Genomic DNA, 25588 nt, shown 5'->3' with positions numbered 1-25588 from the left:
TCTAGTTCTCCTTACCTTCCCGTTCAAACTTGTGCCCCCCAAGGCTCCATCCTGGGCCCACTGCCATTCATCATCTTTACTAATTATCTCTTCCAATCCTGCTCCCAGTCCACACTCATGCAATACACACATGACTCCACCATCACTACCACTGACAATCTACCTCATCTGCTCACCCTGAATCAAGACACCTTGCACTCAGCTGAAAGAGGTCTCACAACCAACCAGCTCCTACTTAACCCTAATAAAACTAAGCTACTACTTTCTTCCTCCCAAACCCCTCCAACACCTCAAATCCACCTTCTCTGTCTCTTCTCTAAACTGTACAACTATTAAGGTTGAATCTCACACTAAACCTCTCAGGGTTTATATAGAACTTAAATTTGACATCCACATCAATAATTGCATCAAAAAGGCACACCAAAAACTAGGATTGCTTTACAGAAATAAAAAACATAAGAATCTAAATTGTTCATAGCCCAAGCCTATCTACTACTTACCCTACTATATGCCACCCCAATCTTTACTAACCTGCAAAAAATATGTCAACTAAACTCAAACTTCATACAATAAAATAGGGGGGATTAGTGGCAAATCTAGCTATCGCTCACATCACTACCTCTCCTTAAGAAAACTCCACTGCCTAGAATTCCATAATCAACTCCTACCTCAACTTCATCTGACACATACTATCCTCCACCAACCCCTAGCCTTTACTTCGCTGCCAACACTCGTATCCCCTTATGTCCCTGACAGGGAACTTCGTAGGTCTGACCAACACCTTCAAATTTCCAAATCAGATAAATCCACTTCTTGGAGCAAACCTCCTCCTATATCAGATCAATTCAAAATTCTAGCAATTTCAAACTAGCTTTAAAGGAATATCTGCTAAACTCCTGATCTGCCCCTGTAAAGATCCCGCTTGAACATTACCTCCTCTACCTCAGCCACCCCCTTGCTCTGTCCATATTTCTTGCATATATCCATCCTACCTATATTTTATTTCCATTTCTGTCTTTTACTATTATCTCCAACAATGACTCCTCTCTATACTTTATATTTCGTCCCTGTTTCTCTCTCCTTTTGTATATACTGGCCCCTTTTACTTTTCTTTGGTGTCATGTCTCTAATCTGTTTGTATGGCTTACAATATTTGTATTTTGTTTTGTCTTTTATTCTTTCAAACAATGTACAAGATGAATCTTTGCTTCTTTATATAGTATTCATTTTTGTACTGCAGCTTTTCTCCTTGGGTCTCTGCTGAAATAGGGCATCTGCCCAGCCAGACTAACCTGGTTAAAAAATGACAAGCAAATAGATAATCTATCCAGTGAAACTGCTAATCTTGGTGATGACAACATCAATGGCTGGCACTGATCTCTCTAACAGCCTTAGTCTTCTCTCAGTTGATCATCACTGCTACCCATACTAATAAAACAACCAGTTCCAGTTCTATTATTGACTGGGTACTTGTTTCCAATCCACACAAATATCACTACCTGACTCAATTAGCAACCACCCCCTGCCACACCCAACCACATAAATTCAAAGAATGCCATAGATTTGTTTAACTTCCATCTCGATAACATCAATAGTTTACTGTCCCTCAATAAATTGGTCCAACTCCTCTACCTCTTGATGAAGCAGTACAAAAATCTAACTCCATATTTTATAAACATAATAAACTCCCTTGCCTCTTATGAACAATTACAATTAAATCGCTCACTTCCCCAGCTGTATTAAATTACATGCTCCCTAATGCATAAAAGAGAATTCCGGGAAAATATGGACTAAAACAAAGTCCTTCCCCCATTTTCAAACTTATAAGGAACTTTGCAACATTGCAAAAAAAACATTAATAAAGATAAAAATAATTTCTACAACAAAACTCAGGATTTCACATGCACAACTAACCCAAAATCCCGGAACTTTGTTAATCAAATACTACATACAGGTAAATCCTCCACTCCCAGTTTTTGCCCAAATAGTACTCCTCAAGGAATTGTATCCATATTTAACTGCTACTTTATAGGCACTGCGATGACCCATCACTAGGCCGGTAATCACGGAGCCTGAATCCTCACCACTGGCACCAGTGGGGGGCATACACTAAGAGGATGACAAGATGCACACAGTATTATCACATGCAGCTCTCTGCATCAAGTACATTTTCCCTTAACAGCACACAGAGACCACAGTCAGTCAAGGGCTAGTTTCACCCTCTTTCCCCAGATCCCCAATAAGTCTCTCCACTGGCATAGCTATAGGGCTGAGATCTCAGCGGAGTGGCAAGCCAAGACTTCAAGTACCCTCTCTGTCTAACCAGTGCTTCATGTCCCTGCCCAAGAAGCTGACACACATTCTCTTTGAGATTTAATTTATTCACATACACACCTGGGAAAGGCTAGCACATGTTTACTAGCTATGCCCCCTTTTGCCCAGCCTATAAGGTAGTTATCACTGCTACCATCCAACTCCTTACCAACTACTTTAAGGCCCTTAACAAAGGGTGCCTCATCTTATTGTGTAATGTTACTATTAATACAAATGGTAGTTTGACAAAGAGAAGGCTATTAGGAGTGGCATACACAGTGTCACTAAATAAGTACTCTCAGAACTTAAATATCTGTACACAGATCAGCCACAATGAAAGGTTTACATATTTATTAATAAAAGAACCAGAAACTACTTGGTATATAATCTGTGACATCAGAGCTCAAAATCACAGGACATATTTAAAACAATATTGCAGGACAGTCTCAAATAAATAAAGAAAAATATCTAAGCTAAGCTTTGCTATATTCCTGACTGCATCTGAGAGAGTTATGTCCTAGAAACTTATTTGTAGGGCAAGGCAGATGTGGTGAGTGGTTTGTTGTTGTTGTCAGGTCCAAAACAGAATACAGAATGCTGCGTCTCACTCAGACCTCTCAAATATCACCCCTGGGATAGCTTGCAGAATATAATTTTTTGTCATCCAACTGTATCTCAGGTGAAACCACTACTACTGTAAGCTCGCAGTATTTAGCATCTACCTGTGAAAATACATAGACTGCATATCTTTGACAGATGTGTGAAGTCCTAAAACAATCACATTCCTTCACATTTCAAAATTAATAATTATTTCACTTTAAAGACAATACAGCAAGCTCCCTAGTGCAGACATTATCTTCTTGCAGCAAAGCTATAATCTTTTATTGTGTAGCCATAAAATAATTTAATTTCAACTATTTATCTGAAGATTTAGTGGACTGAAGTTAACCTCCTTTGTTCCGGTTTCCACTGTTAAAATATATACATTTAAACAGTTACAATACTGCATGTACATTTTATGTTTTTTCCAGTAGGGCACACTATGGATACATTTTAAACAGCACTTTGCAAATACATTCAAGCAGTTTGATATACACATGACATACAGTTCTAAATACATTTGTAACACAAGCATCTTATATGAATCCTGTTGATATTCACAAATGACGCATAATTAAAATTCCAGATACCTGTGCTGGCAGTATCTCCATTTGTTCCAGAGACCATTGATAAACTTATGCAAATCTCCACCTCCATCAACCCTCCTGACTATCCTACCACCTCTAAATGAATCACTTTCCCTCTAAACCAGTACCACAAGCTATATAAAAAAACCTTCTCAAAACTGGCACCCATGCTCCTCTTCAGCTGATAACCTGTCTCCACTCTTCTTAAACTCACTAGCCCTTCCTTTTTCTCTACTTATCAACCACTCTATAACTGAATCCAAAGTACCTGCTACCTGGAAACAATTCTCTACTCAACCCATCCACAAAGGAGTTAACTCTATTGAAGTTTCTAATTACAGGTTGATAGCAATTCTGTCCCCTCTCTCCAAAATATTGGAGAAATTTGTACACAAACAAATCCTGGACTAGATAAGTCTTACTAACCTCAACACAGCATGGTTTCCATCCCATAGTGCCTCATTTCTTTTACTATCTTGCTAGTGAGAGACTACAACAAACCTGTATCCTGACTCTTCCTTGACCTCTCCAAAGCTATCAACACAGTCTGTCACCTCTTGCTCCTTGCCAAATTCTCCAACTTAAATCTTTCAACTTCAGCTATTTCCTGGTTTGCCAGTTACCTCACTGACTGACAGCTGTCTGTTAAATGACTCTCCTCATTATTGCCTGCTCTCCCCATCAAGATGGGAGTTCCTCAAGGATCAGTACTTGGTCCCTTATTATTGCCTGCTCTCCCCATCAAGATGGGAGTTCCTCAAGGATCAGTACTTGGTCCCTTATTATTGCCTGCTCTCCCCATTAAGATGGGAGTTCCTCAAGGATCAGTACTGGTCCCTTATTATTGCCTGCTCACTTCAGCTATTTCCTGGTTTGCCAGTTCCCTCACTGACTGACAGCTGTCTGTTAAATGACTCTCCTCATTATTGCCTGCTCTCCCCATCAAGATGGGAGTTCCTCAAGGATCAGTACTTTGTCCCTTATTATTGCCTGCTCTCCCCATTTAGACGGGCATTCCTCAAGGATCAGTACTTGGTCCCTTATTGTTCAACACCTATACTAATCTTCTACACACATCCTGTCCACAGTCATCTTATACAATATGTTGATGACTCCACAGTCATCACCATCTCTGATAACCTCTCTGATCTAAACACCCTCACTCAAAAATCCTTCAAATCAATTGAAAACTGGCTCTCAGAAAAACAACTAATCTTAAATCTAAAAAAGACTCATTTCTTTTCCTTCCTAAATCCCTCAACCATCTTAAACCCTCTTTCTCTATCTCATCCCTTAACAATGCTACTAACACATCTGAAACGCACACAAAGCTTCTGGAAGTCATCACAGATGACCAGCTCAAGTTTGACATACATGTGCTCCAATGCATTAAGAAAATTCCAAACAGTTTAATGTCTTGACTGAATGACAGTCATGAGTTTTCTTGTGAAGTCCTCCAAAGCTAACTATGAATCCAGATTAGCTTCCTCAACCAAGAACAACCATAAGGTACTCTTTAGTTATCAACTGTAATGTAAAAGGAAAGGCCCAGATTTGTGTGAACTGGTAGTTAATGATACCACATATATCGAGCCTGTTGGCATTGCTAATCTGTTAGCTGACAGGTTCTGTGAGAAATCACTGCCCTGTCCCCGGCACACTTTTACCCCCAAGACATCCCTACCCACCTGTCCTCTACCTTGCATCTCTAATGAGCAGGTCATGAATGCCCTTTCTAAGGTCAACAACACTGCATCCATGGGATCTGATAACATCAGGCTGTGTCCTACATGGTCTCAAACAAGAATTAGCAATGCCACTGGGTACTTTTTTTTTTTTTTTTTTTTCCTCAATCAGTCTAAGCACTGGCTTCATCCCAGCTGAATGGAAAAATGCAACCATTATTCCTTTGCACAAAGGTGGTGCTTCCACTGACCCCAGGAACTATAGAGCTAATAGCCTGACTAACCTTATCTGCAAAGCCATGGAGAGAATCATCGTGGCTCTTAAAGATATTAATAACTTCCAAACACTTGACCCTACTCTATTTGGATTTGTCAAAGGGAGATCATGCCTGTTAAACCTGGTGGACTTCTTTGAGACAGTCAACAAGGCCTTTGATGAGGGGAAATTGTGCATACAGCCTACCTACACTTGGCCAAGGCCTTTGACCTTATCCCCTATTCTGGCATAATTGACAATCTCATCCAGTTGGGTAACAACCCATATATCGTTAGTTGGGTCACTAACTGGCTCACTAAGTAAACCCATATAGTGAGTCCACCTCAAACGGCAGACCTGTAACTAGTGGTGTTGCAAAGGGATCAGTCCTGGGACCTCTACTGTTTGGAATCTATTTCTCAGATGTGCAAGCTAAAACTAAAGGTATGTGGCTAACGAAGTTTGCTGATGACTGACTGTAAACTGGGAACATCATAGAATATCCAAATGATGCCAGCATCCTACAAGAGGGTAACTAGTGCCAAGTCATGACCTTAATACATTTTTTTTTTGCATTGAGTTTATCATCCCTTTTACTAATGGTGATCCTTCTGCCACATCAGTAACACCGAAAGTACATCCAAGCACCTGCAGCAATTGTAGAGACCACAAAGATTCCTTACAAGGAAAATGAAGGTCTTTAAAATCTGTTCATGAGGATCATCTGGAATTATTGTCACTGTATTCTGTATTATCCAGACTACTCCGAGGTGATCTCTGCCATGCATATAAAGCCAATCTTTGACTCTAATTTGTTGGAAATGCTGCATATCCATAAGTCAAATAGTACACAGGTTACTCACTCTAATGGCCTTAACCTGGTTTGTGACATTAATAGAACCTGCTGGAGGGGACCGATTTTGGATGTGTGACAGTAAATTCACTCCAGGAGTTTGACCTACATCCCTCTTGGACAGGGTTAATAGGTGCTGAACCTGGAGATAAGGTAAAACATGGCTAGACTTGTAAGGGCCCAAGGGGTCATTAACCTAGTAACCTTCTACAACCCTAAAATCTACCAATAACTAAGCCTGCTTTATATAAATAAAATTCCTAAATAATGAGTCGGGACACTCCTTTTCTCACGCCTACCTTCTCCCTGTTCTCTTCTACAGCGCACAAATCCTTCCAAACCTCCAGACCCCTCTCCCTCTCTTTCAGCTAAACTAGAAATAACCTATAATAAAGTTGCCAGATGTGCTGCTAACCAAACCTTTAAAACTCACCATTCTCTCAAGACTTTAAATTTGTTGCAATTTCCCTACCATTTGCTTCTCTCTCAACTACTGATCATAAGTTTCATATTCTACAAGTCCTCCTTCTGTCCCCTCACTTGTGTCCCTTTACACTCCTCCCAGGGCATTCTCAAGAACTGATCAAACTCTGCTAGTAATTTACAAGCCAAAAAGAACAATTGGACAGAATCTCTACAGTTACTGTCCTTCGCTGTCCTGGAACAAATTTCCCCTGACCATTTAGAATTGTAAACCACCACCAACAATTCAAAATTGCTCTTAGACTTTCTAACAAGTGCCTGGATATGAAATTGTCAACACCATCCTTGACTGTACCTTTCACCTAGCCCAACTACCTGCTCGGACCCTATTACACACAGTCTACTCTTAACTTGCCACCTTTTATACCCAAACCTCTCCTCTACCATCCTTTCTCTAAACTCCTTTCCCTCAGGTTAATCTACTCTCACTTACTATCCTCACAGTCTCTTTACTGTACATAAAGTATGTTAATAACACCAATTGCCAACATGCTCTCACTATACTCCTGCACACTGTCTGTATTAATGAATTTGCTAACAACTTGTTCTCCTGCTGTGTGAATATACCTTGTAAGTAAACTTTGTCAAACTACTTTTATTATGCTAGATGAACTTAACTGAACAAATGGACATTTCTACAACTTGGCGATTTAAAACTTTAGTTCACAACTGAGAAATACACAATGTACCTGCTGTAGTGTTCACTCTGTTACTCTCCTCTGTAAAATTTGTGGAGCTTTTCTCCCCAGGACTCTGCAGAAAAAGGGCACCAGCTCAGTCGGACTATCTGGTCAACAAATGTCAAGTAAAGGTAATAAATATGTTTTTGAGTGGAGAGGGGTTGTCACACTGTATTGTCAATTCTCTAGCCGTTTCATTATTGTAACAATTAGATTGTGCAACTTTGGGAAGAAGGGGGCAACTGGTTTTAAGTCACATAACTGCTTGCCTCTTGTGCAACATTGTGACTTCTCAGACCACATTTATAGAATCCATATCATGGACAATACGATAGGATTTTACAAATTAGAGGTGCCTTACCTGCATAAAATGAATGGATATTGCAAGTGCTCTACATACATAGTATAATTCAATCCACTGTGTCAATGTGAACATCTCAGTACTACATACAGTCAAGGTGCGCATTCAATGACCTAGGACTTCAAGGTCTTCTTTGGAGACTTGGGCAGAGTTCAGTGACTGTGTTAGCATTCGTGCTGAGAGGGGTACACAGTCTGCACAGCTTCTGTATGTAAAGCTTTAGGCAAGGCTCCGTACAACATAAATTTGGCCAGTAGTCCTTGCCCTAGGTCACAGCTTTTCCATGACGTATTGAAGGCAACCACAAATAATGTTGTTGATTTCTGAGACAATACCTCCAAACTTATTTTCCTTTGCAGATTTAAGACCTACCATACTCTATCTCTGCTTATTTCTATCTGCTGCTCTTTTAAAAATGGAAGTTAGTAGATGAGTGGATATTTAGGCTAGTGTTTGCATATGGCTAAGTACACATGTGGCTAGATACACGTTATCTTGTTTACATGTGGCTAGGTACACGTTATCTGTTGACCTGGCTACCAAAGAATACCTTTGGAGAGTGTAGTTGATTTATGTACATATTTACTGCTTTACAGCTTTTCAAATGCATCATAAGTTTTTATTTTTCTATCTTCCTGCAATGTAGCATTTTCTGAGTAGTAATAAAGATGATTAAATTGAACTGATATTTTGTTCGACTGTCTGATTAGCATATATGAATGCAGAATAGTGTATCATCATTTCTACAGTTTAAATTCTGATCACTGTCTTCCAGGATGAAGCCCGGATTTTGGAGCACAGCATTAAATCAGAATTTGCCAATCTGCACTGGTTTCTCTACGACAAAGAGCAGCAGCTGATCCGACAACTCAAGGAGGAAACTTCAGGAATTCTGGGAAAGATGAACGAAAAGTTAAGGGAAATTCAAGAGATGAGTGACTCTATTCAGAGGCAGATATTCAGCATTCAGTCAAAAATGCAGCAGAAACATTCTGCGCGTTTCCTCACAGTAAGAAAGATTTACTGTCATGTTATATTTTCTGTTCTATTTGTAATAAAGCTATTATGAGCTAGCTGACTTTGATACCTTTATAGTTGAGTTGACAATACTGTAATGTCCCTATAAGTAACAGCACAGATGTGAAAGAATTACTCTAATTTCATAGAGGGATTGTATTGAGTTAAAACTCTAGAAGGAAACTGAACACAACTTACAGCTTTGTGTAAATAAGTCACTAGTGGGTTGTCTGTCACCAGTTTTGGCTAGATAAATGTAGAGGTTTGAATGGCTAGTAGCCAAGGCTTGAGCGTATACCTAAAGATACACGGTTGTCCCACTGAAACTTTACTCCGTGATTGCACTGCTTCCAATTCAATGACTCGCTGAAGTGCTGACTTCTTATAACACATCCCCTTTATGTTGTATACAGTGTGTACCGATAATATTACTCCCCTTTATGTTGTATACAATGCGTGCCAGTAACATTACTCCCCCTTTATGTTGTATACAATGTGTACCAGTAACAATACTCCCACTTTATGTTGTATACAATGTGTACCAGTAACAATACTCCCCTTTATGTTGTATACAATGTGAACCAGTAACATTACTCCCCTTTATGTTGTATAGTGTGTACCAGTAACATTACTCCCCTTTATGTTGTATACAGTGTGTACCAGTAACATTACTCCCCCTTTATGTTGTGTACAATGTGTGCCAGTAACATTACTCCCCCTTTATGTTGTGTACAATGTGTGCCAGTAACATTACTCCCCCTTTATGTTGTGTACAATGTGTGCCAGTAACACTACTCTCCCTTTATGTTGTGTACAATGTGTGCCAGTAACACTACTCCCCTTTGTGTTGTGTACAATGTGTACCAGTAACACTACTCCCCTTTGTGTCGTATACAATGTGTACCAGTTGTGTAAAAATAACATTGTGTAGTAATGAGCCATGAGATTAGTGCATATGAAAAGTCATTGAAAATATGATTTAAATTATGTATAAAGACATTGTGTAGTCTCTGCATCTGGGTCATTTTCTGGTAAACCTACCATATCAAGTGTGGTAGACAGTCCTGGTGTGATTTCACACTACATTTCTGCAGCTGCTTCTGTGAAGACATGGTAAGTACTGCACTGTGGATCTGGTTCACTGAAAATGGCAGGAACATGAGAATGGTGACAGACTCTCTTTGACCAGCAGTCTTGATCTGGGGTCTTAAATAAGCCACTTTTATCCCCCTGTAAAAGGTATAAATAATCTCCTAGTACTATGTGAGATCTTGGGCTTTGATGATGAGTCTTGTCTAATAGACTAGAGGCCTGCAAAAACTGCAAGCACTGTTGGGGACTCCCTGCTGGGATATGATATAAGGAAGTAAGGAAAGCAATAACTCCCTGCTGGGATATGATACAAGGAAGTAAGGAAAGCAATAACTCCCTGCTGGGATATGATACAAGGAAGTAAGGAAAGCAATAACTCCCTGCTGGGATATGATACAAGGAAGTAAGGAAAGCAATAACTCCCTGCTGGGATATGATACAAGGAAGTAAGGAAAGCAATAACTCCCTGCTGGGATATGATACAAGGAAGTAAGGAAAGCAATAACTCCCTGCTGGGATATGATACAAGGAAGTAAGGAAAGCAATAACTCCCTGCTGGGATATGATACAAGGAAGTAAGGAAAGCAATAACTCCCTGCTGGGATATGATACAAGGAAGTAAGGAAAGCAATATCCTTTTCTCGCTGTACGATTGCTTAAACTGATAGAGCTGCTTTCTGTTTTACTTGTAATATTTTGTTTTCTGTTGTGAGAAATCTGTTTGGCCTAGTGTTTTTCTTCTGTGTAGCAGATAAACACTTCCAGACTGCACATTTCACATGTTTTTGCCCATTGGTTAATTTGTTTTAAGTGATACTATTTGTGGTCTTATCTTTTCTGATAAGACTCATGGCCTGCAAAAACTACAAGCAGTGTTCAGTGTTGATGACTCCCTGCTGGTGAGTCCGACCCACCCGCACATTCCTTGTTCTGCTTTTTAAAGTTGGTGTTTTGTGTCCTGCCAGTCCTTGTGATATGTAAGCTCCTCCATTCTGCTTTTTAAAGTTGGTGTTTTGTGTCCTGCCAGTCCTTGTTGTGATTTGTAAGCTCCTCCATTCCTACGTTGCTCTTGATATCTTTATTTCCATTTCATTGAGCAAATTGCCTCTCCTTGTCAGTTCTACTGATTTATTTGCTCTGAATTCATTATCTAGAAACACATTTGAAATTCCTGCATGTTTGTTCAAAGGGCTTATTAGTCAGCTTACCTTGTTTGTGTGCCTTTATAGGTTCATAATTAGTACTAGGCTAACTGCACTTGCAAGCCATTTTAAGCCTAGCCAGTTATCCCTTGTGAGACTCAAAACCCTGCACCTTGTGTTTGTAAGGCAAACACCTTAACCATTAGGCCACCCTCCCAACTTATTAGTTCTGCACAATTGAGTGCCTCTTGGCTCCCTTCCACAAAGCAAAGTAGTTTTTATTGAATAGGCATGGTTTATAAGCTATTTAAAGTACTCTGATGTTGATGTGCTGAATTACTTATTGCTTTTCCTTAAATTAAACAATTGTAGCATTGTACCTGGGACACCCCTATGTGTTTTTACAATAGGAGGATCGGGATTATTCATCTAATATCAGTAGATGCCCTTCTATTCAATGTTGCAGTATTCTTTACATATGGGTTGCATTCCACTCCACAACCTGATGTCTGGCCTGTGTAAAAAAGGTTGGTGTCACTGCCTGTACGTGGGACATTGCATGAAGGCACAGAAAATGTCCACCATAAAAGGGATGTCCGAATGTACAATCCTCAGAACTTTTTCGCCACCATTTGGAAAGGTTAACTCGTATATTTGGTCTGCCATTGGATATTGTTGGTTCACTTTACAGCTTCAGATAAGTACCCCATAGGGGATTTAATTTGATGCTACTACCTTTTGTTGTTAATGTCATCCAGGAAGGGCAAGTGTAGGTGTGGAAGGCACATTCCACATAAGGATAGTCACAAGCTTTGGTTGTTTTGTTAGGGCCTACTCTCAGGCCTTTGTAGCTAAGACATTATGCAGTTTTCAACTTTAAATCTCTATTTAGAAAACTAGAGACTTAAATGTTTTGCTAGGGATGTGATGGAGGGTTCTGCAAATTCTTCTGAGCTGTCTATGAAGAGGAAGGTCAGCAAAGCCAGGCCCAAATCCTCTTCAGCTGTGTCTTCTCTCTCCAACATGCACCTTGAGGTTGATGAAAACCCGGTGGTGCATTTGGAGGTAGGGTTTGTCTCTTCTGATGGCTTCCATTGTCATACCCACCAAAGTGGGGATCTGAGCATGACCAGTTTGGACTTGGGGGAACCACGGCTTGTTATTGCAGAGGATTCTGGAACCATTCCTACCTCTCTGCCTAAAGAAGTGCCAGGTGTAAGGACTACATGTGCCCATTCACCTCTGCATGAGAAGCATGTTAAGAAAAAGCAGACGACTAGGCATTCCACTGCCCCTTCACTCCGCCATTCCTCCATTGGATTGGGAGGACTTCTTGCAGGGTTTTAAGTCTCTGACCTTGAGACCTCCAACTTCTGCTTCTCCCATTTCAGGGCCTGTTTTTTCCTTGCCTCCTCTGCTGCCATCTGCTTGTCAGGAGTCCCCTTCTGTGCAGTCTGCTTCTTATCCATTACAAGATTCTGATCCTGAGGGGTCTTCTTCAGATGAAGACTAGCATATTCTATTTAAATTCCTCTCCCTCTGGAATATGCTTCTCCAGAGGAAGTGTGTCTAATGGGGTATTTCCCAATGGAAGTGCTTTCCTTTGGGGAAACTATTAATAAAATGAGGGAATTTTTAAGTGGGATTTTCCCTAATTTTAGAGGAGCAAAAAAGATGATATGATCTTCAGTTGGAGGCCCGTGCACCTTCAGCAGTCCCTCTAGTCCTCCCAGCCATCTTATATAACTTGGCATCTACTTCTAAAACCCCGGACTCTGAAGCTCCTGCCCCAAAAAGACCTGATGTTTTTTATAAGGTCGCTGAGGATAGTAAGTTTCTTTTTAAATGTCCTTCAGCTGATCCAGCTGTGGTATTCATTGCGTCTGCCAAATCCTCTTGCGTTGCACCTTCCACTAAGTTGCTCCCTTCTGACAAGGGAAGTAAGATTTTGGAAAGCTTGGGAAAGGAGGTTTATACATCTTCCATCTTGAGTATCTGAGCTATTAATTCCGAGAGTCTCTGTTTGCTCTAGCAGTGCTCTCTCAGGCTGCCCAGGCTCTTTCCCAATTACCTGAGTCAGAGGCTAAGTCACTATCTCTTTCTCTCTTGTCTGTATCCTCCCAAGTAAGTATTCATTCAATCAAATGTGGTAATGATGCTGTTAAAGCTTCTTCCAGAGCTGCAGTTTCTGCTTCTTTTCTCGGGAGGCATTACTGGCCGTCTCCAGGCTGTCCCTGATTACATCAATTCTGCCCATTTTGGCAAAGCAGCTGCAGAACATTTTATTTAAAACTCCGAAGGGAGAAGGTAAGGAGCTCCAGGACCTGAATCACTTGCTAGTCTCTCCGGTCCGTACATTTCATAGGAATTTCCCTGCCGAGTCGCCCTTTCTCAGGAAATCTGCTTGTTCTTCTACTCCTTTGGCAACTAGACCATGCAAGTCTTCCAGGAGACCCCCTCAGTCTAAGGCTGTTGCTTCCGCTTATTCTCCGCAGCAGCCCTTTCAGCCCGGACAAAACCCCCTGTGATGCTCAGCTTCATCTTCCAAGTCATAGTCCTTTGTCTTTTCATCTTCCTCTCTTTCTCTTTCAGCCTGGAAGGCCGTCACCTGGAAGTCCTGGGTGATTTCAGTTATATAAAATGGACACTTTTATGACTTGGAAGACTCTTCCCTCCCCAATTTCAGGGGATACCTTAGCCGCCCTCCAGTCAACTGCATCTTTTTCCTTAGTTGCTTGCTCAACTTTTCAAAACAAGGCACCAATTCAGCCTGTCCTTCCAAACCAACAAGGAAGGGTGTTTTACTCCAGGATGTTTCTTGTTCCAAGAAAAGACCATCCTTGGAGGCCTGTCCCAGATCTCTCAACCTTGAACACCTTCCTGGTGGTGCCTTTTTTCAGGATGCCATCTCTGCAATCACTTCTTCCCTTATTACCTTGTCAGGCTTTCCTGGCTTCTCTGGATCTCAAGTATGCCCATCTGCATATCCTTATTCATCCTCAGTTCAGGGAGTTCTTGCATTTCTCGCTGGATTATTTTCACTTTCAGTTTTCTGCCTTGACCTTTCTGAATACCCTTGGAGCAGTGGAATGACCCCAGCCATTGCCTATTCAAGGCTGAAAGGGCTTCAAGTTTATCCCTACTTGGACAATCTGCTCTTAATGGCCACAGTCCAGACCTACTACTTCAACTCCTGGACCTAGCTGTTCCCTTTCTGTAGTGCTTAGAATACTTAAACTTAAAAAAATCAAGTTTGACCCCAAGTCAGGATCTCGTTTTCCTTGGTTGCAGATTCAGGACAGACTTGGTGTTTCTCCCTTCAGAAAAAGCCTTTTCTCATAGCATTCATAGTCTCTTCTGCCCTTTTCCTCCATCATGGTGAGTTAGTTTGAGACTGCTAGGGTTCACTGCCTCTACAATCCTCACGTTGCCTTTTGCCAAACTACATATAGGTTCATAGGTAGGTACTAGACTATCTGCCCGACGGCATTTATAAGCCTAGCAAGAGTGTCTGCTTTCACTGCCCCATTAATTAACTGTGTCTCTGTCAAGCAGAGCCAATGAAGTGATCCCCGGGGGTGTATTTTCTTTTACCCATCCACTCGTCAAGGTTTCTCTTGAAGAGTGTTAGTGAGGGGGTCTGCCTAATGTAGTTAGGAATTTTGTTCCAAAGCATGGGGAGTCTGTGTCAGGAATCTATCCCACCAGCATGTTCCATTTATTGTTGTGGCAAGGTTTAGCTCATTGGAGCGTGTGGCTCGCAGTGACTTGGATTTCTTTAGGTGGATAGGATATGAGGTGATGAGTCAGTTCAGTGGTTTCTAAAGACAGTGTGGTTCCAGCATGCTCTTCCCTTAGCGATTTTGATTCCTCTTCTCTCCTGCTTGAAAACAGAAGTATATTAACACACACACACACACACACATTATATTTTATTATATATTATATTATATACGCAATCGGAATCCTGGCCTTACCACTTCAGGTACCTCAGCCAGCCCAGCAACTTTTCACAGATGCATCAGATTTAGGTTGGGAGCAACCTTTTCTGCCTGGAAGGTACAAGGTATTTGACCCCCCTGTCAAAAGAGGGAGCATATCAACATCAGAGAAATGAAGGCTCCGATTATAGGCTTGTAGATATTTCATACTCTGTTCTTGCCAGGACCATACAAGATTCTTTCAGACAGTGCTACAATCCTTTGGTACATAAACAAGCAGGGGGTACAAAATCCTACCTTCTTGGTCACTTAGCCATGAAAGCATCAGCATTGGATATTCAGTATAAAGTGACCCTGCATGCAGTGTTCCTTCCTTCTGTTCAGAACTCAGTGGCAGATGCATTAAGCAGGTCCATGACACAATCCCACAAGTGGATGCATCACAGAGATGTGTTCTTGGATCTAGTTCACTGGTGGGATACTCCAGAAATGGACCTCTATGCCTCCTCTCTGAGCAAACCGCTTCCTGTCTTTTGTGCCAGGGTCCCTCACCCTTGGGCTTGGAAGCTGGATGCTCTATCCTCTCGTGGATGTGGATATTTCCTTATGCATTCCCTCCTTCCCTTTCATTCAAAAAAGTCCTGAAAGTTCTACAGGAAAGAACAGAAGTCTTGTTAGTGACTACCTTTTGAGCAAGACTGCACTGGTTCTTCCGCAATTAGCCAAGGGTCATCACTACGAGTTACCTCACCGGATGGACCTACTCACTCAGGATAAGGGATCCCTGATTCACCCACATCTGTCAACTCTACAATTGACCTCATGGGTGATCAACTTTTGATTCCTTTTAGGCACCCGTTTTCTAAGGATGAGCTTTGGGTTTTGCAAGAGGCCAGGAAACACAATACTAGGAAATCTTACATTTCCAAGTGGAAAAGATTTTCTATCTGGTGCCAAAAAAGAAGAGAGAACCCCTTCTTGGTGGATATTCCTTACTGCTTTCTTACATTGCTTAACAGTGGTCTTTTTTTATTCCTCCATCAAGGTCCACTGTTCAGCCTTGTCTGCTTGCTTGCCTTTAACTCCTCCATCATTTCCAGGCTGGATGTTAACTCGTTCACTCCAATGGAGCTCAGGAAGTTTGCACTGTAACTTCCAATGGGCAGAGCCTATGCTTTTTATAGAATCAAATATTCTTTTTTTTTTTAAATATTTTTATTAGTTTTAAAACTTTTACAAAAAATGAAAATAAATATAAGATAAGGAACTTGTAAGGTACATCAATCCAAGAAAAAGTAAGTAAAGTACATTCTAAATTAATAAAAACAGTTAACAAGTTTTGATTTATAGACAAACAGTTATTGTAACAAGTGCCTTACTCCTGATCGGGTAAAACATTCACTAGGGTCCCCCAAAAAAACATAATACAAATATGAATCAGGCCTCCCAAGAGGAGGATAACTTTAATCAGGTAATATACTGTTATATAAAGTATAAACTGTTAACTACCCCCTAAACTAAACTATACATGCCCTAAAAACCTATTTACACCATATTTACAATATATTTACAACATGGAAATCAGATGACCTCTCCAAATAAAATGACTTACAACAATTAGTAAAGTTTAATGTCTACATTATCAAATCATTTTGGACTGTACCTAGTACAAAAAGGATCCAGCTTGGAATGCAAATGTACAAGAAAACATTTTGCTGGATTTTACTTATTCTGGATTAGATCATAGAGATTTTCCCAATATTTTTTAAAATAATTCTTCCTTTTTGCTATTCGTGCACATTTTGTGCGCGGATATATATTTTATTGCCATATCCTTAGTTTTCCAATGAAATTGCTGAGGGGTTGATCCAATTTTTAGTAATGAAATATTTAAGGAGAGCACAAACTGAGACAAGAACATGACGGCGAATACATTTGATTTGAATAGGAACAATATTAAGGATCATAGTTTGCCAAGAAAATGTAGTTTTCTCATACCCCATTTTTTCTAATTGAATTCTGAAGGAGCATCAGAGTTTATAGATGATCTTACAACTCCAGAACATGTGTATTATGTCAACATAAGGGAGAGTGCAGAAAGGACATAAGTTTTTATTACATCCTAATTTTTGTAAAACAGCTGGGGTGTTAGTAAGAGTTATTATTTATCATTAGTTGTGTGTAAATTAGATTTTTGTAGGGGGTCAAGTTTAGTGCATTTCTGATTGCTTCATACTTGGTTTCGCTAGAGATTTCATCCTGTATTGAATCCCAGTATTTGGAAAATAAAAGTGAATGACTTTTGTATCATGGACGACACAAGTTTACAAGTATGTGAGATTATTTTGTTTTTTAGGGAGAGCAAGTTAATGATTGATTGTGTTAATTAAATATCTTGTTCCGTAACTCTGTATTTAGAGAATTTTTGTTTTATAAGTGAGCTGAGTTGTCTTAGGGTCATATTTATTAGGAGCCCCAAATAAATTTTTAACCTCTGCTGCATTTTTTGTAGTATAAAAATACCAGACCATATCCTTCTTGAAAACAGGAAAGTTAGATAGGTCAGTCATTTTATTATTGATTTTTAAATTTGGATTCAGATGTATAGGTTGAAGAAAGGGGATTGTATTTTGCAAATTAGGGAATTTAATCAGATCATGAAAAATAATTTTGTTTTTTAGAAGAGGCAAGAACTTAATGTTAAATTCACTAACAAGTGTGAGAAAGGGGATAGATTGAGAATTAATTTTGAATGAACTTCTATAGTTATACCAAATCGGAGACCAAGATTCATCATACTGATCATAACTGGCTATTTTTATTAAACAACTTACGGTAATCATTTGATAATGCAGACCGAAATCTGGAAGACTTAATCCACCCTTAGCTTTTGGGATAGCTATTTTCCTATATGATATTCAGGTTGATTTAGGGAACCATAAGAATTTAGAAAGTGTGGTCTCCATTTTGCGAATGAAGTTTTTTTGAATATTAAAAAAAAGAGTTTAGCTGGAAAAGAATTCTAGGTAAAATATTCATCTTTTTATAGCAGATTTTGATAACAGTGAAATGTTAACATTTTTCCATCTGGTTAGATCATTGTTTATTTGATCCCAAACCTTATAAAGATTAGTTTTCATAAATTCCTGACGACAGTGTGTGAAGTTTATACCCAGATACTTTATTGAATATTTAAGAAGTATGTCAGAAAGGGGGAAGTAGTATTCTATATGTTTCTTAGGATTCAAAGGAAAAAAGGCTGATTTGGTGTGGTTAAGTTTTATAGTTAGCAACTTTAGAAAAGAGATCAATAGAGTTTTGAATTTTCTGGAGGTCTGTGTTGGGAAGCTCAAAGTAATCGTTAAGGTCATCCGCAAATGCAGAGTACTTTATTTCGATGTTATAGATATTTGGGATATGATGATAGGTCATCTGTTTGATCCAGATGAGAAAAGGTTCAAGATACAAGTTAAAAAGATAGGGTAATAGTGGACATCCCTGTCTGGTGCCATTTGTAATTTTAATAGGATTTGATAATGTTTTATTTATATAAAGGGAAGTACAGGCATTTTTATACATAATCCTAGCAGTATTAGACATATCCGGGAAATTGAAGTATTCCATTGTTGCATATAAAAAGTTGAGCTCCACATTATCAAAGGCCTTATTTGCATCTAATGTTAAAGCGCATCTTGGATGATTATCCTTCTCAAGGAACATAATAATGTATGCAAAGTGAGAGTATTATCACAAAGTTGTCCTTGCTTTATAAAACCCAATTGCTCTGGAGAAATAATTGATGCCATCACTTTTTGAATTCTATTTGCAAAAATGGTAGCTAAAATTTTCATGTCTACATTTATAAGGGCAATAGGCCTATAGTTAGGGTTTGATTTGTCAGAGTTTGGTTTTGGGATGAAAATAGTTTTGGAATTATTCATATACTTGTCCGTAATCCCTTCTGATATGATATATGATTATACATGTTAAGTAGGATTTTTGTAAGATTACTGCAGAAAGTTTTGTAAAATTCACCTGTAAATCCATCAGGGCCTGGCGCCTTATTAGGTTTCAGTTTTTTAATAGCTGCAGTTATTTCATTTGTGTGGAAGATAGTTTTGGGAGAATCAAATATTCTTACATTTCACATTATGAAAGAAGTAGAAATGGCACACTTTGGCACAAACTATTTTTATAGTGGCAGTATTATTTAGGTTCTAGGTCTTAAAGGGAATTTGATGAGTCGCAATAAACACATTAATTATTACATTGTCATATTTTGTAAACAACTTACAATATTTCAGAAACCACTCAAGTTACACACACACTGTCAGCAGCATTTTATTCATCTAGCTGAGAGCTTTCATATGAGGCAAAGGAGTTCTGCCTATGTCACTTGATTGTTGATATTTAGAAAATGTGAAAATTATATCATTATAAATTAATATCATAATATCTAATTACATGCACTAGACAGACAGAGGTCAAATACTAATGCAGTTAAGTTTGGTATTGTGTAAGCTTTAAGAGGAAATCTTTTCTTGTACATAGCATGGTTTTGGAATTAGCAATGGAAATATGAACAAGCAATATTTGACACTTAGAGGTGCTTCAGTAGGAGATGCACCTGGAGACGTCACTCAGATGTAATGACTTAAGCTTTTCCTAAAATGCGTCCTACACATGAAACCTCCCAGGAAACCATTTCCTCCTCTTTGGTTAACTGTTAGAAACTTGCTCAGGCCCCTTTTGAGCCAGTGGCCCTTGCTTCTCTAAAGTTTTGCACTTGGAAAACAGTACTTCTGGTAGCCTTAACCTCTGCTAGAAGGATCTGTGAAATTCAGGCATTAATGGCTTCATCCCATTTTTGGTTTTCCACAAGAGTATCTTTGAGAAACAATCCTTCCTTTATGCCCAAAGTGGTCAATGAGTTGTCTCTGAATCAGTCTAACCAGTTGCCTACTTTCTTCCCTTCTCCTCAATCCCCTACTGAGAGGATTTTGCTTTCTTTAGATGTACATAGACAACTCGGCGGATTCTATCTTGACAAAAATAAGTCCATTAGGAAGTCTGATAAACTTTTAGTGTCCTTTCATCCCAGGGTGCTGAGTTTACCTGTCTCTAAACATATCTCTTCATGGATTTCTAAGACCATTGTGTTTTGCTATGATTTTCATGGGGTATCCTTATCCCCTTCCATGGGGTATCCTTATCCCCTTCCATGGGGTATCCTTATCCTCTTCCATGGGGTATCCTTGTATCCTTATCCTCTTCCATGCGGTATCCTTATCCTCTTCCATGGGGTACCCTTATCCTCTTCCATGGGGTATCCTTGTATCCTTATCCTCTTCCATGGGGTATCCTTATCCTCTTCCATGGGGTATCCTTATCCTCTTCCATGGGGTATCCTTATCCTCTTCCATGGGGTATCCTTGTATTCTTATCCTCTTCCATGCAGTATCCTTATCCTCTTCCATGGGGTATCCTTGTATCCTTATCCTCTTCCATGGGGTATCCTTATCCTCTTCCATGGGGTATCCTTGTATCCTTATCCTCTTCCATGGGGTATCCTTATCCTCTTCCATGGGGTATCCTTGTATCCTTATCCTCTTCCATGGGGTATCCTTATCCTCTTCCATGGGGTATCCTTATCCTCTTCCATGGGGTATCTTTATCCCCTTCCATGGGGTATCCTTATCCTCTTCCATGGGGTATCCTTATCCCCTTCCATGGGGTATCCTTATCCCCTTCCATGGGGTATTTCCATGGGGTATCCTTATCCCCTTCCATGGGGTATCCTTATCCCCTTCCATGGGGTATTTCCATGGGGTATCCTTATCCCCTTCCATGGGGTATCCTTATCCCCTTCCATGGGGTATCCTTATCCTCTTCCATGGGGTATCCTTATCCTCTTCCATGGGGTATCCTTATCCTCTTCCATGGGGTCTCCTTATCCTCTTCCATGAAGACCCTTTCCACCAGATCAGTTGCATCATCAGGGGCTTACTTCAAAGGCACAGATGCTCATTCCATTTTGGAAGCTGCCACCTGGTCATCTGTTCATACCTTTACAAAGCATTATAAGGTGGATACCATCTCCACATCCAGGGCAGGATTTGCCAGGGCAATCCTGCATGGATTTGTGGAAAATGGTTCTGCTCAGTCTTCCTCTGCTCCTTCCCCCTCCCTGGGTTCCCTTTCAGCGTTTGCCCTCTCCCACATGTAAAGAATACTGCAGCATTGAGTAGAATGATAAAGGATAGTTGGGTAAAATCTTACCATAACCATAGATGATCTGTTCTATGTTGCAGTATTCTACCCCACCTGCCTTCCCCCTATATCTTGCTCTGTACTAGGATGACTCTTATTCTGAGGATTGTACATGCAGACGTCCCATTTATAGCTGACATACTCTGTGCCATGAAGTGACATACCACGTACAGCCAGTGGCATTTAGTTTTGTAGCAAAGGACATCAGGTTGTGGAGTAGAATACAACCCATATATAAAGAATACTGCAATGCAGAAGAGAAGGACAGCTATGGTTATGGTAAGATTTTACACAACTATTCTATGTTAGCCTGGTCTAAGTTTGAAAGCAGACAAAAGGGCTATAAGTGTAGTCTTATTAGCCTGAGGGCTTGGTGGTAGGTTTTCTCTGTTTCCACCATTGGTATGAATTTGCTTGTTTTCATGGAGAACGTCGTTGTGCTAGTGCCCTGTACTGATGCAAACATCTAGAAGTAAATTTTCCCTTTAGAACTGCCTATAAAGCAATAAGTACTGAGCAAATGCCTTGTGCATGGATACACTTAGAGCAGCTATTTGTCCATGAAGTGCCAGTCCTATTAAATTTAGTATTTTGTAGTCTAGTTTGTAGGGTGGCCACAGTGGTGCAGCTGTTAGCATTGCCACCTCACAGCAAGAGGTTTTCCAGTTCGAACCTCTGCTGGGGTGCCTTCTGTGTGCAGTCTGCATGTCCTCCCTGTGGTCGTGTGGGTTTCCTCTGGGTGCTCCGGTTTCCTCCCACGGCTGGGGTGCCTTCTGTGCGGAGTCTGCATGTCCTCTCTGTGGTCAAGTGGGTTTCCTCCGGGTACTCCGGTTTCCTCTCACATCCCAAGGATGTGCTGTAGGTTGATTGGACACTCTAAATTGGCCCTAGGTATGTGCCTTTGTCTCTGTGTGCCTTCCATGGAAGGTTGTGCACCGGGCTGGCAACTCAACACTGTAAAACTCCACTGCCAATCATTAGTGGACAAGGTGATCCGCTGTGGCAACCCCTAACTGGGAAAAGCAGAAGATGATAGCTTAGTTTGCCTCCAACCCACTCCCAAAAAGCGCCCCTAATAGCCTTCTGATAGCTCTTGTATGCCACACCCTTGCAGTTTACCAATTAGGGGATCTGATAACATGGATATGCAATCTCTGCAGCCAAGCCTGGTGAGTATGGGTATCCTGAGACAGTGTAACAATTGTATCATGTTTACTGACTATCACTTTATCCTTAAAGTAACAGATACAGTATGAGAGAGGTACGTACATACATACACAATGTCACTGGAAGCTAAACGCTCACATAAAAGCACACACAGTTTGTCAAAAACCACACACACAACTTCCCATACATAGCACGCAACACACACAGACCAACATTTTCTGAGACACTTAAATGCAGTCTTAAAAGCCCGGTCCCTCTACTTAGTTTAATACAGACTCCTCGGAGGTGACGTCTGCCTGGCATACAAACTGATTTTGGACCTCACCTTGATGGGACTGCTGCATATCCACAAATCAAGCTCCACTTGAGTAACCCACATGCATGGCCTCAACCTGGTCTACGACATCAGTAGAATTTGTCGGTGGGACAGCTTTGTGTCCCAGAGACTTCCCAATCTGTGGAATAGACTCCCTCTCCACATCAAGACCTCAGAGTACCTCTTTACCCTGTTTAAGTGCAACCTGGATAACTGGATGGGGGAAAGAAAACACACCCCTGGGATTCCACCTATGTCCCTGCTGGACAGGGTCATTAGGTGTTGACTTGTTTAAACATGGGCTAAACTCTTGGCTAGGCTTATAAGGGCTTCAGGACCAATAGCCTAGTAACTTCCTATGATTGTATGTTAGTTGCCTATCTGTAGTCAGGATTTACCAGATCACAAATGCACTGAGTCACTGCATCACAGATACCAGTATGATTCCATCATATTCCATGCAAGTGTAAATGACGTGAGACGTAGCTCCCTGGACTATATGAAGAGAGCGATCTCTGTCTGACTACTTGTTTCAGGCTGGTATGAGCCTACTATTGAGCAGCATATATTGCCATCACTAAGGATGATTCCAGAATACCAACAGATGATGATTTAACAATTGACAGAGTTTCTGGGGACATGCTAAGGGGATGCAATATTCTTCATGGGAAAATATAGTTGACAGACCATGATGCTTTGCCAAGGATAGTTTGCACCTGTCCCCTCTAGGCTTTCAAACACTGGCTAAAACTTTTATCCTCCACCATAGAACCTTTCTTGGGCAATGCCAGATTGATAAACCTACAGACTTAGCAAATTCAACTGACAACTGCTCGATGCCAGGAGCCTAAACAAAAATCTAAACTCCCTCCAAGCCCAACTCATTCTGGAGAATATAGACCTCTGTCCTCCTGGCAGTGTAAGGTTTCAGTGCCTTTTACACTTTGACCAGTAGCTGCACAGACATGGATTAAAGTTGGAGATGTTTTGATGTACATCAGTAAAAAGCATACCTCTAGGTTGGTCAAACATGATGATGCACTGGACTTTATCCACATGCAGGTCACCACAGAAAAAATCCTGCATCATATCCTAGGTAGCTATAGGTCACCTTGTGTATCAAGAAACTTATAGCCCATACTTAAACTTCTTAGGCTCACCATCCAACCTAACACCTTATTCTGGGGACTTTACTCTTCAATAGACTGGAAATCCTGCATGGATCCAAATCTTTATGCACAGAAATCTGGACTTGTAAATACTCTTATTTAGTTATGCGTGCGGCCACTAGAGGTTCCAACATAGTGGACCTCGTATTTAAAATATGGAAGAATGGTGCACCAACCCTAATGTCATGCCCTCCCTGGTAAGGTCTGACCATAAAACCTTCTCCTTTGAAATCAAAATCAACTCTGTGAACCCACTGGGTTCACATTCTGAGGCAAAACTACCTTTTTATTAATTCATGGTTTGTCCAAATTCAACACCCTCCCGAAATCCAGAGAACACAGCAACCTATGCAGAATTGTTGACAAAAAAACTCTACAACCATGTCAATGCCTGCATAGAGGCTGCTGTACCTATCAGAAGTAAGCAAAAATAAATAAATAACTCTAAAAACAAACCACCCCAGTGGCATTCCAGATTAAATGGGGTATATGGCAAAAGGAAAAAAATATGGCTAAAGTCAGGAAGTTATTCCCGTAAAGATATTTTTTTCATCAAAATAAATGGTCAATAAGCCCCTAATAATGCCAATATTGAGGTCAAGATGGCCCCCAGGCAAAAAACAATCATAAGGCCTTCTGCATCCTATGCCAGGAGCTTCAAAAATAGCACACAGCCGTATTCTGACCTGGTGATTAATGGGGCTACATTCACTGAGCTGGCTGATGTAACAAATCTGCAGGATGAAAAATTCAATTCTAACTATACCTCACACACTCATTCTGCCACCTTCCAAGAAATAGCTTCAAACATAACCCCTTCAACTATAATTAGAGAATGTGACATCACGGTTGCACTTGCTAAGGCCAAAAACACAGCCTCAATGGACTCAAAGGTAATATCACAGGATGCCTCCCGAATAGTCTAATATGGCCTGTCAGCGCCACTGGAATTTTTTTTTTTAACTATAGTCCTAAAATGGAGAATTGCAATGGTCTTCTCTCAAGGCCAGACCAACAACAGATCCAGGGAACTTACAGACCCATTAGTCTGACTAGCCTTGTATGCAAAGGCATAGAAAGATTGTATGCAAAAGCATAGAAAGAATTATGGAAATGATCAGCAAAGAGATGTGAGACCTTCTTACACTGAATCCATCGCAGTTTGGCTTTGTCAAAGGAAGGTCATGCCTACTTTCTTTAGAAGGTCACCAAGGCAAGAAACAATGGTAAAACAGGGCATACTGCCTATTTTGACCTGGCTAAGGCATTTGATACAATACACAGTTGCACCTAAATCCCTATATAACAGGCTGAATAGCCAGCTGGCTCACAGATAGGGCCCAGGATATCAGGATTGGTGAGGTCACCTCCTCTTGAGGCCAGTCACCAGTGGAGTCCCTCAAGGCTGTGTGCTGGACCCACTCCTCTTCAGAGTCTACTTCTCAGACATTAAGGTAAATGTTAAAGGTCTCTGGCTGACAAAGTTTGTAGATGATTGCAAACTGGGAGCAGTCACAGAATCCCCAAAATACTAACATTTTACAAAGTGGTCTAACACAGAAGTGAATGGTGCCAAATGCCATGGCTTAACAATCAATTAACAATCAATGCTAAAAAAAATGCATTATAGTGCCTTTTGGGAAGGCAGCCACCCCA

At 40.5% G+C, this 25588-nt stretch overlaps 1 protein-coding gene across 1 annotated transcript in view; it reads left to right on the top strand.

The window, feature by feature from the left end:
* The window catches only part of LOC122798677 (nuclear factor 7, ovary-like), a 271876-nt gene that overhangs the window by 138527 nt on the left and 107761 nt on the right, over positions 1 to 25588 (top strand). The window contains exon 3 of the mRNA XM_044067769.1: positions 8594 to 8827. Coding sequence (XP_043923704.1) covers positions 8594 to 8827 — 234 coding nt within the window. The remainder of the gene's footprint in view (positions 1 to 8593; positions 8828 to 25588) is intronic.

This window comes from Protopterus annectens, chromosome 3.part1 (assembly GCF_019279795.1).
Source record: "Protopterus annectens isolate FY-2018-M chromosome 3.part1, PAN1.0, whole genome shotgun sequence".
Classification (NCBI taxonomy): Eukaryota; Metazoa; Chordata; order Ceratodontiformes; family Protopteridae; genus Protopterus; species Protopterus annectens.
Note: the sequence above shows the minus strand (reverse complement) of the source record. Positions and strands in the feature narration are given on the sequence as shown.